The sequence below is a fragment of the Rhea pennata genome, chromosome 2 (genome assembly GCF_028389875.1).
Source record: "Rhea pennata isolate bPtePen1 chromosome 2, bPtePen1.pri, whole genome shotgun sequence".
NCBI lineage: Eukaryota > Metazoa > Chordata > Aves > Rheiformes > Rheidae > Rhea > Rhea pennata.
Genome location: NC_084664.1, coordinates 5643283 through 5657670, shown reverse-complemented (window position 1 = coordinate 5657670; position 14388 = coordinate 5643283). Strand labels below are relative to the sequence as shown.

The window sequence follows — 14388 nt, the reverse complement described above, 5'->3', positions numbered from 1 at the left end:
GAGATTTTTAGGAGTGCTCACTGAAACTGTGGAAGCTGTTCAGCTTACAAGCCATTTAATATATTTTCTCTCAGCACACATCTATCAACGACCTTCAAGAAAAAAGTCCTGCTGCTTAATATTAGTACAGTATGCACTGCAATACAGTCTCATCGCAACGATCTAATTGGGTCACAATTTTTAGCATTAAATATATTGTGGCATTTAATACCATACCAAAACACAAATACAAGAAACATTGCTTTGATATATCCTCTTACAGAGGGTTTAGAGGGTTCCATGTATACAATACTACTACAAGTAGTTGAGCACTACCTATGCTTGCTTGCCAGACAATGTATTTGTACAGTAGGTTAGGATCAAATCTAAAGAGTTTAGGTAGTTCACTCCCACCTTAAAATCTAAAATGCATTTAGGCACATCATATAATTATTCCATAGTAAGAAGTATATAGACTTATAACCGAAGTAGACAAGAGGCTTATTAGCCACCCGCACTACCCTCCAACTAAGGATGACGTTCTTCAGAATCTGTGCTTGGGCAGACCTTTCTTCACCAACGCAACTACTTCTTCTGCTGTACAAATTCTTTGAATGAACACAGAAACGACTATGAAGACATGAGAACCTGAGGTGCAAGGAACCTGGATTTTTCTGACAGCATGGTGACAGCCTATTCCCTTTTTTCTTATCCACCTATAGCCCTGCTTTTTCATAAGCAGCAGTTGGGAGAGAAACAAGCTTACCTGGAATACCTACACATACGTGTTGGTTACTACCACGCTTTCTCTCCCCTTTGAGTTCTGCCTTAGGAGACAATGTGCAAATTTCAACCTAACTTTAATTAACATGACTACACCTTCAGGTTTTGCTCGGGGAAAGTCACCCATTAGGGCAGGCCAAGCCTTTTGCAAGCTGTGCCATTTTCAACCTCATCCCGCTTTCAAAGCGGGATACTGAGACGCTTAGCCAGCAACTTGTACACTTGAAGATCAGAAAGAAATTTTCCCTCCTCAACAACTTCACCTATGTTGCCTTCAACCTTGGAAACACTTTTGCTCCCTGACAATCTAAGAGGGATAAGAGAACGGTTCTAAAGCTGAAGTTACTACAAGCTGCAAGAATGCTAAATATCTGATGTAGGAATTTAGTGCAAAAATGAAATTTGAGGCTTAAAGGATTTGTACGTATGATATCAACCCATTTGTTTTGTCATTCAAGCTTTCGGATTCTAGGCAATTTCTATCTATAACAAGTAGAAAAGCTTTTATGCAAAAATCGATGGCATATTTTAATTCCTTCACTAAGCTGAGAAAAACTTGAGAAACATCTAGAGGAGTTGCAATTAGGTTTTCTTCACAGTTTATCATGAATAGTTATGAATCTTTAATGACTTTTTTTAAGCATACTAGCTTTGAAGATAATTAAGAGTACTGAGTTGTAGTTAACAGCAACTCACATTTTCTGTATAATACTCTCCAAAGTACTGCAGACTTTCCATAAAATTCAGCAGAAAAATAATGAGTGGTATCTTAGCATTGCAAGACCCAGTCTGGTCCTCAATTCCAGTAAGATATAAATTGTATACAAGTTCAAGCTTTTAAACTAGGCACTGTTTGGGATCTACGCATTCCAGCCAGGTCTATTAGCTAATCAGCTTCACAGCCTTTCCAGGGAAAGCACTGCTTCATCGCCTCAGTTTAGTGGAAATAGGATATTCCCTGACGACCGACAAACAAAACAAAAAACCCCAACTTAGCAAGCCAAACAGCAAGAAAACCAGACTTCTGCACAAAGCATAAACAGTCGGTCAACACAAACCTTTCAAAAATTTTTATGTGTAAGTAATCACAGCCCTTTTCTCCTCTCGGTCTGTATTACCCACAAAAATATGCAGCAGAATTAAGTCCTTTGCATGCTGAAAATGTTCCCTAGCACATGTGCAGCACATTCATACATGTGAAATCATCCCTTCGCTTCACACTTTCAGTGGTGCACAGCACAGCTAACTTTCTCCCAGCAGCCATGCATGGGAGTACGCTAACAGATGATAAACTATTTCAACTTAAAACATACATACAGCTGCCAAAAGAAGCTACCTTCTGTTATGAAGCAGGCAGTTCACAAACTTCTTTCTAGAAAAATGTTAAAAGCAAGAAACTGGCTAGATGTAGGTAGAGATAGGTAAAACCGTATCTCAGTGCTTAATTTTAACTTCCACAGGGATTCTGAAGACTATTTTCAGTGTCACTCCTACAACAGTGGGATTTTAAATTTATCAAAAGAATGATAATAAAAGAAAATGGAAAAAAAACCCCTGCAACTTGATCATTTAAGCAGGTGTTTGTATACTGCTTTGTGTTTTCATGCACCTTTTCATTCAGAACAATAAAAACAAGTGCTCAAGTTGCTATGGTTCTACTGGGACTTCTCTATTATATTTCTTTCTAGACAGAAAGAATCTAACTTGAAGCTGGAACGTTCCCTGATGAGCAGTTCTATTAATGATCACATGAAAGTTCACATTAAAGTTTTTAAAGTATCATTAACACAGACACGCTCTCATTCAGCAGCAAACGTCCTTCGCTGCTATTGCACGTGTATGCAAAGGACAACAGAAGTTTTCAAACACGGTCTGAGCAGCCAGCCACATTCCACGCATGTGTGATAAAGCTGCAGCAAACCTCGTATTTTCACTGGAGACTTCACCTTGAGAAGTTTATGGAGGAGAGGACGGTTAGCACTCTTTCCAGAATCACTCAGGAATTTTCTAAACACTTGAAGTGGTTACATTTGCAAAGAACCACATAAAAATAAGTGTTTGGTTTAAGTGTGACCAGTCTTGTTCCATACGCTAAGGTGATTTTCTCTGGATACATACGTTACAAGTAATTCAAAGAGCCTATTCCTCACGCATGGCTCAGCGTAGCAAAACATCAAGACTTTCTACCTTAATTGGTCTCAATCGTGCACAAGGTTAAGAGTGTCTCAAGCGAATCTCTAGGCTTCCGGGCTCAGGACAAACAGTCCTGTAACACTGGCAAAAAGCACCACTAATTTTGGCATTTTCCAAATATAACGTTGGTTCTGCATCTTTGTTCCTACCACTAGCAGAGTAAGCAGTGCATTTCTGTCTTTCTTCAGAGGATTAGGCACTAATGCTTTCTTGCCTCTGTTTGACAGTGAGAAGCACTCTGATACTCTGATAGTAAATGTCACAGAATTGCCTATTAACAGTAATTCTTTGACAACACCCGTATGTCCTGCTGCAAAGAAGGCATGAGATGACACATGCAAAGAGGAATGAGCAGATTTAGAGTCACCTACTCACTGAGAACCATGTCATGAATGTTAAGATAAAATAAATGTACTACTTTAGCAAAGTGCTGGGAATATAGTTAAGCAAAATCACATTACATCCCCCTAAAAACTTCTTGAAATCTAAGTAAAAGCAATCTTCTTGAAACATTAGTATTCCTACCACTGCGCAAATCTAACATTCCTTTAGCATCGCAAGTATTGTCCTAGAAAAACATCTAATTTCATGCTTTAAGACACTTGTATTTGAGAAAGCTGTACTGACCTTGCAGCTAGTAGCTTCAAAGTGCTTTGTTTCAACTTCTATTTCACTAATACCTATATTTATTCTTACTTACAATTTTGTTCTAGTTTACCAGACAGCCAGAACATCTGTTTCAAGTTCAAATCACTGCCAACATAGCAGCTACAGCAACCAACCGGAACTTGGCAGGTAAAAGCAAAAGCAATTTAGAAATTGGTATTTTCAAAGGTTTAAAGTTTGCTACTTTCAGACCTGCACATTTGTAAGAAAAAATATGTATGCGAATATATATATCCTTTTTTAACATGTAGATTTATTTTTAGATCTAAAGATTTGAAAGCCACTAAGACTTCAAACCCTCACTGCTTCTATAATAATAAACCTGGGGAACAGATACTGATTCAATACTACCATATTAGAAGTGATAGTATGTAATAATGAAAAATTTGTAACAGTTCTTAGATCCCAGAAAAAAATGCTGAAGGAGAGAAGCCATCTGCATAGTTATAGTGATCTCTTGAAACTATTATGCTGCAGCACTAACAGGATTCTTACAAGAGGTCTTGTAATGTTAGGCTATGAGACAGGGAAAGAAAAAAAAAATAAAAGGCTGTTTTGGGGAGTAACTCAGGTCTCTGGAGCTATCAAGTATCTCCAGAAATAGGGCTATGCAGTAACTCCACACACAAGTTCTGCTACTTCCTAGAGAACTCTGCAATGAAGTATTATAAATGGCTAAGGAGCTCTGAAAGAAAAAGTATTTGCTGTTTTTAAAAAGCGTAAGCCCTCATCCACATTAAAATAAAGTACAAAGTGATCAGCTTTTTGATTAAAAATGGTTAGACTTCAGTTTTGAAAAATAGTTCAGATACCAAAGATGCATTCCAGGTTTAATCAGAAAAGATAAGCAGCAACACTAAGGCTTATAAAACAACAGCTGATAATGGTAGCACCACCTTGAACAAGAGCAGTAATGCAGCTATAATCTTAAAACATTTATTTTCCTAAAATAATTTTTCTCAAGACAAATTTAGTTTCTAACTCTAACTCTTCTTTTTGAATTGAAGTATGTGGAAATACAAGGAGAAAAGGTTTTTTGTAACTTTATCCCAGACAGTGCCGATGAGTCACCTTTTGTCTCTATTTAAATAAGTAACTTGAAATTTTAGACTTCACACATGTTCAAATGGTAAAAATTCAGAAACAAATTGAACTGAGATAAAAGATGAGAACCATATAAAATCCAAACTCTTCTTTCATTCCCTGTATATCACCTGTAGTTCAATTCATCTGAGTGTACAATTTTGCAGATAGAACATAAAATCCTGTAACATGCAACACAAAACAGACCTGCTAGACTGCAACATAAGATGAATCAATGCAAAGGCTATGAAAATTATTAAAATAAAAAGGGATAAAAATACATACACTTGGTATAGGCATGACCTGCATCTGGTCACCCTGGGGGAAAAAGAAAAAAAAAATTACTGTAAGGGTAACGGCTTTCAAAAGGAAGAACAAAGGTTTGAAGCAGTAAGTGTAGCACTCAAACATTTTAAACCAAAAATTCAAAGTATTCAAGAAACCAGGTTAAAAAAAGTACCCCAAAACCAGGATTTTGCATTTTAGTCACTAAAATGATTGGTTAGTTTATTGGTATTTACGATTTTTAGGAGACAGCTGGTAAAACCTCATGCTATGATTAATAAGAGCTAATAAGAAATAAGATAATAAAAATGTATCTGCATTAACTGTAACTTATTTCAGCTTTAAGTTATAAGATCTGCTAATGGGCATATTTGTTTTTATCGACTGCAGCAACAAGAAGCTCAACCAGACCTCGGTGGCAGGGCAAAAGCCCACTTCTGGAAGTGAACTTCCCTTGAGAAGTTGCCTTGGAGAGGGCTGCGTTTTCATTTATGCAACAGCAGGACGCCCGAGAGAGACACAAAGATGATGAACTGATCCAAGGAATCCTACGGTCTTCAGCCAGCAAGCTGCAACAGTATCGGTGCTCTTCCCACATTCTTGCTTCTGTATTGTACTTGGAAACACTAAAAAGGGCAAGGTGAAGGGACCTTGCCCAACGTGACCTTTCCTTTTCTTCACGGGATTTGAGATAACAGTTACTTCCATTCCAAGCGTCCAAATGCAGCAAGGTTGAACACCGCGTGGCCAACTCGATACGCAACGGATTTATGGGTGCGAGAACTTCATCACCCATCTCTCAAAAAACTAAGTGTTTGCTTTTTGGTGGACGCTGCACGTAGAAAGCAAGCTGACTTTCCTAGCACCCATATTGCCTAGGCAGAAATTATTTTGTTCTAAGAACTTTGAGAATAGGTTCTAGTTACAAGCAAGCAGATTTATCCGTGCAAGGAATTTATCCGTTTTTAAGATGAGAACTCTTCCAGCTGATAAGGTCCCGTGCTCACTTGTTTTGGAATCTAACGCAGAGCTGATACATAACGGCCAACAAAAATCTCAGTTTTTAAAGAATTTCGATTTTTTTTTATTGCTACAATATCAGATGCCTTGACTGAAGTCTGACCAAATATGAAAGAAGCTGATGAAGAAGCAAATGATCATGAACTATTAAAACATTTACTTTAGTACAAAAGTACTTATTTTTTAAAAAGGTAAGAACTTCAATTTTCAAGATAATAGCAAAAATAAAGAAAAAACAGCAGGTTTACGTCCACTTAGTGGAACACCATCCAAAGTTTTTGCATGCCATTTGACAAAGGAGCAAATTTGACTAGCTGCCAGTTGCTATCCTTGTTATCAAGGATATGGTTATGTAGGCAGAGTAACAGATTGTGAACCTCCCCCTCTTTAAGTCATTTTTTGCAATCATCAGTAGAGAGAATAAAATACAGTGAGAGCTTCTTTTCTGTCAACAGATGAAAACAGCATATCCACAATTACAGTACAAGATTATCTTAACTGCGGAACACAAATATAGCTGTGTATCATATCACATTTTCCCATACATTTCAACGGATGTTGTTTGCAGGGTAACTTGCTTGCTAATTTGGCAGTCTTCTGCAAAAAGAGCTATAACTCAACAGTATTACGGACTTCCATGAGACTGCAGAATCTGAAGTTGTTAAAGGAGCTCTATCATCGTTTGTTTTACTTTTCTTGCAGAAATTTCAAAATCAGAAACTTCTTGAGGAAAGCAAGTGAATTTCCTTGGTAGAATCCTAAGGACATATGCAAAAATCAAAATGGTAATGATGACAATTGGGCAAAAATAGTAGAAATATAAATCCACAAATATACTAGTAAAAACCTAAGTGACCATGAGCAGACAAATGTTTTTAAAGAACAAGCCTGCTGTGGGAAACTTTGTTTTAGAAAGTGCCCTGCCTTATTTCATGATGCCTTGGAATAGGAAGGGAAGTAGGTTGTAATGCTACATTTTGAAATAAATGACAGATGATCTCATTTGTTGAAGTCTTTCCATGAGCTCCAGAGGCTGCTAATAGGACAAAGCTGTTCCGAGAGTGCCACAATTTCCCCATTATACAATCAAGATATCCAGGAACTGATTTTTCTAGACATTGAAATCAGTTTTTTCATGGCACCATATACATGCAAGAAAGACTAGATCTTACCTTTTCCTTATCTACCCAATTTTAGAGTAGCTAAAGGAAAAATTTTCAGTACCACATACATACATTAATACTCCCCATGGTAGCATATGAGATCAGTAAGTGTCAAGTGACGGACTATTTTGCTTGTTTGAGAACAGTCCGCATTCAAAGGGGCTCAGGAGCCACTTACTTGGATCTGCCCACCTATAATGTGGGCTTACACAACAACTAGCTCGTTTCATTTAACAAGATAACCTATTTAGAGAAGATGATCAAAAGAATACATTTACCATATTCAATTCCTTCATACAAGTTTATACTAAACTGTGATAGGCGCTTAAATATATATCTTTTTTTCCCCACTATCTGATTCCTCCATTTATTGGATTGAGTTTTGTCTCTTACTATAGAAGACCACATGGGAAGAGGCAAAGAAAGAGGTTAGAATGAGTAGGCAGAGACAGAGGAAGAACCAAATGTACCTATGCAAAGGACTGTTTTCTAAACAGATCTGCCATACCTCATGCTGATGTTGACCAGTGGAACCAAATGCTAGGGATTTCTAGCTCTATTCAGTGAAGGTTAAGCAGGAGAAAAGAGTGTCATTATTTATATTCACCTCACTTGTCCTGCTTCACTGTGGGGAGCAAGACTGGGTGCTATGTCTGCTCTGAAAGCATGTCATTAATAGCCTCCCCAGCAAAGAGTCTGTGCTCACATAGCAACTCTAGGTCTCCTGGAGGAAAGAGATACGAAGGCAGAGCTCAAGAACAGGAGTTCTAGGGAGGACAGTCTTCTCTCCTGATGAGCTATTTTCACATGGGATGAAGAAGAGTATTTCCCCAACATTTTCAAGTTGTTAGAAATAGAATTCCCTGGAGCAAACCATGTTAGAGGCAATAGGTTAGATGACAACAGATTAACAAAACAGTTTTCCAGCATCACCTTGAAGCTGGCAGCACCCTGCAGCAGAAAACAAAACAAAAACAAAACAAAAATCCCACACTCAACAGTAGGGAGGAGGAAACCTAACTTTTGTAGTTGCTAGGATGGGTGAGGTAGAAATCCAAGGACTCTGCCTTTCTGGCTTCATTCAACTCACAGAGAAAGCAGTGGGGACAACTGCTGGCCCCAGAATCGCCCCTCTTCCATCTTCTTCCCTGTTGAGGATGAATCAAGACATTCTCCCCTAATTCAACAAATTAAAAAAACACTATTCCTCATTCCTGCTTCATCTTGTGGAACACAAGCCATCCTCCTGATCGGTATCCAATCACGAATCAAAAGCAGAAATGATTCTGTCTGGTGAAACTGAGTTGTAAGTGCAATGGCAATGTGCCTACAGACAGGTCAGAGTTCCCTCGCTGACCACTACTAAAAGCAGTGGGAAGAAAGAGCCTGCTTGCATCGAGCTTTTCCTCACTTTTCTCTCTCCCCATTAAGCCTGCAGTTGAAATCAGTATCTGCCACACTTCAGAACTTGGGTAACAAACTTCCCCAGAATAAAATTTAATGCAGAGACACCCAGGAATCACACAAATTGAGTCAAACTGCTAAATTAGAAAACAGGAATTGAGATTTGAGTTTATTCATAGAAAAACAAAAACACTCCCCCTCTCCCAACACTCCTTCCTCAAAAAGCTGGCTGGAAGGTCTTGGTGAGCTGCCTGCTGCTGAGAAAGCAGGAAAAAATTAGCAAGAGTTTCAGAAGGCTGAACACTGTGTACTCCCCAGGGCTCGTCTGAATCTGCATGCAAGCTACAGCCAGGCTGATAGAGCCACTGTAATAGATACTACATCTTAGAAAGTATCTTTGTGCTGAATTAAAAAGCTGCAGCATTAAAAAAAAAACAAATAAGCATTTAATAGTTTTACTAAATACAAGTTACTACTGAAAAATGTCATACTGAAACTCTGGGGGCAGAATGGACCATCCATATCAGCATTAGAGTCCCCTTGGATAAGCAGCTCCTCAGTAGTAGATGTTCTAAAAGTGAACTTTTTACTTGAAAGAATTTTATTTTCACCCTCTACTGGAATAGAGGTCAGTGCTGTAGAATTTTGCTTATTCAAAATCATCCTCAGTTTGGTGTTTCTTCCAATCTCATGAAAAGGTAACATGGCACTTAGCTAGCCAAACATCATTTAGCAAACTAAAAAAAACGAAGAACTTTTTTTCCCCCCTAACAGTGAAAAAGAAAATCACACAGAATTACTCTGGAAAAGAAAGAAGTGACTGTGTTTTACATTGGTTTATAAAATACTCTTTGCTTTCCCTCCTTCAAGATAGGTTAATAGTGAAAGAATTGAGACTCCTACTGAAGAAAGCAAGTTTATCAATTTTAAGAATATGCCAGGACCAACAGAGAGCAAACACTGAGTTTCTATGAAAACAGCAGAAGCTTTACCAATTTTTCCTTTCTGTAAAGAAAGTCTTTATCTCTACCTTCCATACCACAATTTCACTGAACAGTAAAGACAGAAGGAAAGTACACCCAAACTATTTTATACTAGCGTTTCTAATAGCAATTACTTAACATTATTGTGCTATTTCCTTTTTCCATTTCTGAAGGAAAGGGTCACACCACATGAACGGATCCAGCCAAAGTCAGAGGTCATCAGTGATGTGGTAAGACAGACATCCATACAGGAGTGATAGCAGATATAAGCGGAGCGACTGTTTGAACAGTGCTCAACAGAATTTAAAGTATTCCAACCTGGTGTGCAGATTAGTGTAACAAGAGCTTTCATTGAACAGAAGAGTTTAAGCAGCGTATTGCAAAGCTCTCTTCTACAACAAGACATCTTGTCTTTCCCGACTATTTAATTTCACCAGTTTAAAACTGAAGCACAATAAATAAAAACAGTGTATAAGCACACATACAAAGCTTTATAGCCTTCAGCATTTCATTTCAAATACAAGTGTTATAAACTTATTTACATTTAAGAATTACCCAAAAGCTTAGCCATACTTTTACAAAGAAGCATACACATTTGAGTGTTTCATTTGTCACCCTACTTGCATTTGAAGAAAATGTACTCTTTAGTAATTCCTGTAAGTATATTCGGTAAACTTTTCTACTCAAATAGTACTTCAGTAATTCTATGAATTCCCTGATTTTTGTCTTAGGCTTTTGTACAAGTATTTCCCAACTTCCAAACTGCCTAAGGTAGCACAGCATTAGGATGAAAACTTGTGTAAAAATACATTTAATCATTCCCTCGAGGTATAAAATATACTCAGAAAGTCGCTATGTGTTTTACAAAATGCACTGTGAACACTTCTTAATCTAGAGCATTTTAACTGATGTTTTCTATAAAAAGATAACTCTTCTCTTTTTCCTAGGTTTTTCATTCATGTAAATCCATTTTCCCTCATTAGTAATTTTGCTGTTAATATGACCTCTTTTCCATTCCCTAGCATAGCAGAAGGGAAATACTACTAGTTCTCCCTTCCTTTTCTTTTTCACGTGAACATGTGCCTACACACTACTTACTACTTCACTTTCCCTTCAGCGAACGAAGGCTAGATTTTCCTTATTTCAGTCAAAGTATGTACACTGACCAGCAGAAGTTTTCTAAAAATTCAAGTACAATTCCTCCTCTTGGCACATAGTTTTTCAGTGCACTTTACCTCTGCATGAGCAACAGCTCAATGTCAGCATGAACTGTTGCAGCTCAGCCTTTACTTGCTCTCATACTGTTGATGTCTGTCATTTTAACTTGCTTTCCTTCCCTCTGCTCCTCCAAACAGTCCCTGTGCTGTCTCTCCCTGAACTTTTCAGAATTCAAACATGAACAGCAGATTTTGAAACAAAGTAAAACATAATGGGCAAGATAAGTAAGAAATCATTTGCATCAAATATGAAAAATTACAGCGTGAAGAGTAGAAGCGTGATGAGATAGAGGGTCATTTATCTTTACTGTTACTCCTCATCATGGAAACATCTATATGTGCAATCCCTTAAAGTCCTGGGAGAGAGGAAGGGAATGGCATTTCAATTAGCACTAATAGTGCTTTGAGAATTTTGAAAAAACAGAACATGGTACAGAGAAGACTGCATTTCCTATGTTTGCTATATACTGCAATCCTTCAGTAACACAAGGCAAATCCACTCAGCTATCAGATTTTAAAATATGTATGACTGTGTTATGATTTTATGAATATGCCGTATCAGTTACCAGAACTTGATGAAAGTAATGCACTGCTTTTATACACAATGCTTGGGAGTATTAGTTCATTTAAATTAATCTGACTTACAGTCAACAATTTCAAACCTAAAATAAGGTGAATAAAACTATTAATAAGCTGACAAAATAACCAAAAGCTGATACCTCTAGGCTCATTCTGCATTAAATATACAGGAACCAGTTAAAATAAATAAAAAAAAAAAAACAAACAAAAAAAAAAAAAAAAACACACACACACAATAGCTCTCCCTCATTTTTTAAGGACTTTGTCATTGAAAAGTCTTTCAGCTGATATTCAAAGCAGTTCCATTATGCCCTAGCAAGAGCCACTTTAAAGTTCCTGAACTTGAGAATCAAAGCTAGGAGATAAATCAGGATAAGACACTATGAGAATTTTACATTTTGAGATGCCTTTCTCAAAATTTAAATACTGTTTGCATATAAATGTATAGTGCCAATATCCTTCACGGAAAAGTTTGTTTTAAACAGCAGCTGAATAGATACTATTAGCAATTTACTACCAAAATATTCATTTTTTCAGTAATACATACAACATGTTCCCCACGAGGGAAACCCATTGAGAAAAAACATTAGAAGCACAGAGTTAACCTCCGGTTATAAAAGAATCCATAGGACAGCGAAATAAGAGAGAAGCCTGACCTTCTGAAGTCCTCCATTCTCCTCCACCAAAGGAGGAAGAGCACTGGTGCTATTAGTAGATGGTGGTTCGACATTGTAGTCACGAAAGCAGCAGAATAAGGTGCTAAAGATACTTCGACTCCTCTGCTTCTTCAAGCTGATATTACATTGGGACACTAGAGAAAAATAAATAAATAAATAAATAAATGAACAAATAGCAGAGAACTCAACTCGTGCAATACAGACACAGACATACAACTGATTTTAACACGTGTGGTTATTGTCTCAGAAGTCCTTCTTGGATCTTAAGATAATTTTCAATCATCCTGAAACCTCTCCTTCTCATTCAGCACATTCTTTGCTCAAACTTTCATGAGGATGCTAATACGTCACTAACCAACCTGGATCTCTGGATAATCAAAGCTCTTGCCATGCTGTTCTAAGATGCTATGTTGAGAGTTCTCCTAGAAGTATCTAAAGGAGATACTATAAAAAACATGAACTTGCTGCTAAAATATATCTTGGATGGAAGGAGCAAACAGGACAGATCTAAAACAGCAGAAACTCCACAGATGCTTGCTGATGTCAAGGCACATTGTTGAGCAAAATATGCCATTGTGTGTGGAACATTTAAACCTCTGCCACGGTGAGAAAAAGATCTGAAATGTGTCTACGTTCTTCTGTTGCTCACTGTTTGACAGGGTTGCTGGAGGACAAGAAAATACTACGCAGGCAGGACTGTGAGCTGCAACATTTGTTCAAGGATCAAGTTTTAATAGGATTCTGCTGAACGAAAAGGAAGGTTACTGCTCTCATCTAACTTCCTTATTGGTCTAGCAGTATAAAATCAGGTAAAAATCACTTGTAGCATTTTTAAGAACTAAAACAAATGCACAGAGAAGGAATAGCTTGAACAAGTACACAAGAGACAAGGAATTCCCCTAAGTTTCAACCTCCCCATAGACATTTAACATATATTAAAATAAAAAAGGAGCTAGAAAAACATCAGAACAAACATTTTAGAATGTTTTAAATAACACTTGATTTGATCACCAAACACTTTAATAAGCTGTCATTAGAAGCATCTGTTTACTACTTTTACGCACACTAGCCGATCAATTTGGCGCTCTCCCTCCAGCTGCAAGCAGGTAGTCGTAGTGTTTTGATCATACGCTTACCACGGGGCCGTATTTCTTTGATGTTTATCTGTACCGCCGCAACATACAGTTTCAGAGTCTACAAACGATTGCGTTCACAATATACGCACACAAGCCCAAGCAAGTTTCATGATTTCACAGCTCCGCGGCGGTGCTCCTGCAGTTTGCAGATGCAGACAGTAGACAACCAATCCGACCCTCGCCGTAAGGAGCACGAAGAGGTACATTTCGCAGCAGCTGCTGCCTACCAAAAACCGATTAATTCTGTTCAATTTACTCCTGTTAATCGTGCCGAGAAAAACAGCAGCAGAGAAGGAATATTGGTCACGGTTAGGATTTTAATTCCATACTCTAAGTCCTCTAACAACTCTAAGACTTCTGATGTTGGTAGACGAACAAAAAAGGCATCCATGGTAGAAAATGTAAGACAGCTGATTAACTTGAAGGGGAAAAAAAAAAAGATGTTATGACAGTTGTGCCATTAAACAGACTGGCAATGACCTATACACCATAGAGGTGTGTATGTATTGTAAAAAATATATATATATATATATATATATACATATAGACACAAAAGTAAAAGTGATATATCAACTCGCTCTTTTTCCTTCTCTCTCAGATTATTAGAGAGCTGCCACATAGGTGGCACAGAGCTTATGCTCCTGTATTTGCTAAAAAGTTTCCCTTTAAAGGGGTGGAGGAAGGCTCAAGGGCAGGTCTTCATGGGTACTGAAAGGGAACACTGCCAGTGTCAGAAAATAAACAGATTTATAACTTTATCATTTTAAAATGAGATAGTGCTCAAGTAGCAGAAGTTAGAACTGCCCATAGTTTTTTTTTTTTTTTTGTGTGTGTGTGTGTGTGTGTGTGTGTGTTTTAAAAGGAAGTGTTTAATCTCATTTAAAACATCTGTAAGCCAAAAACATTTTTTCAACTGACAATATTTCTCAACTAAACTGAGCACTATATTTTAACACTGAAGTTGAACAGAAAAAAATTATGCAAAACGCTAACCACTGGCAATGTATACAGGTTACAATGCAACAGTTACCGTGAAAGGCTCATTTCTCAAAATACCACATTCTGTTTGTGGCAAATTTGCAAAAATACACATTTAAACCTTCCCAAAGGAGATGTCTGTCTACAGAACTATGAATGACTTTTTCAGAACAGCACTCAAGAAAATTTGCATCACAAGCACGAACAACTTCGATGCAATATCACGAAGGCAGTGAGAGCTG

At 37.5% G+C, this 14388-nt stretch overlaps 1 protein-coding gene across 4 annotated transcripts in view; it reads right to left on the bottom strand.

The window, feature by feature from the left end:
- The window catches only part of CTDSPL (CTD small phosphatase like), an 85933-nt gene that overhangs the window by 22290 nt on the left and 49255 nt on the right, over positions 1-14388 (bottom strand). For 2 of the 4 annotated variants that reach the window (XM_062568755.1, XM_062568756.1), the window contains exons 2-3: positions 12012-12166; positions 4990-5022 (exon numbers count right to left, since the gene is read on the bottom strand). In XM_062568755.1, the coding sequence (XP_062424739.1) occupies positions 4990-5022; positions 12012-12166 (188 nt within the window). The remainder of the gene's footprint in view (positions 1-4989; positions 5023-12011; positions 12167-14388) is intronic. The other 2 variants (XM_062568757.1, XM_062568758.1) reach the window with 1 other exon arrangement.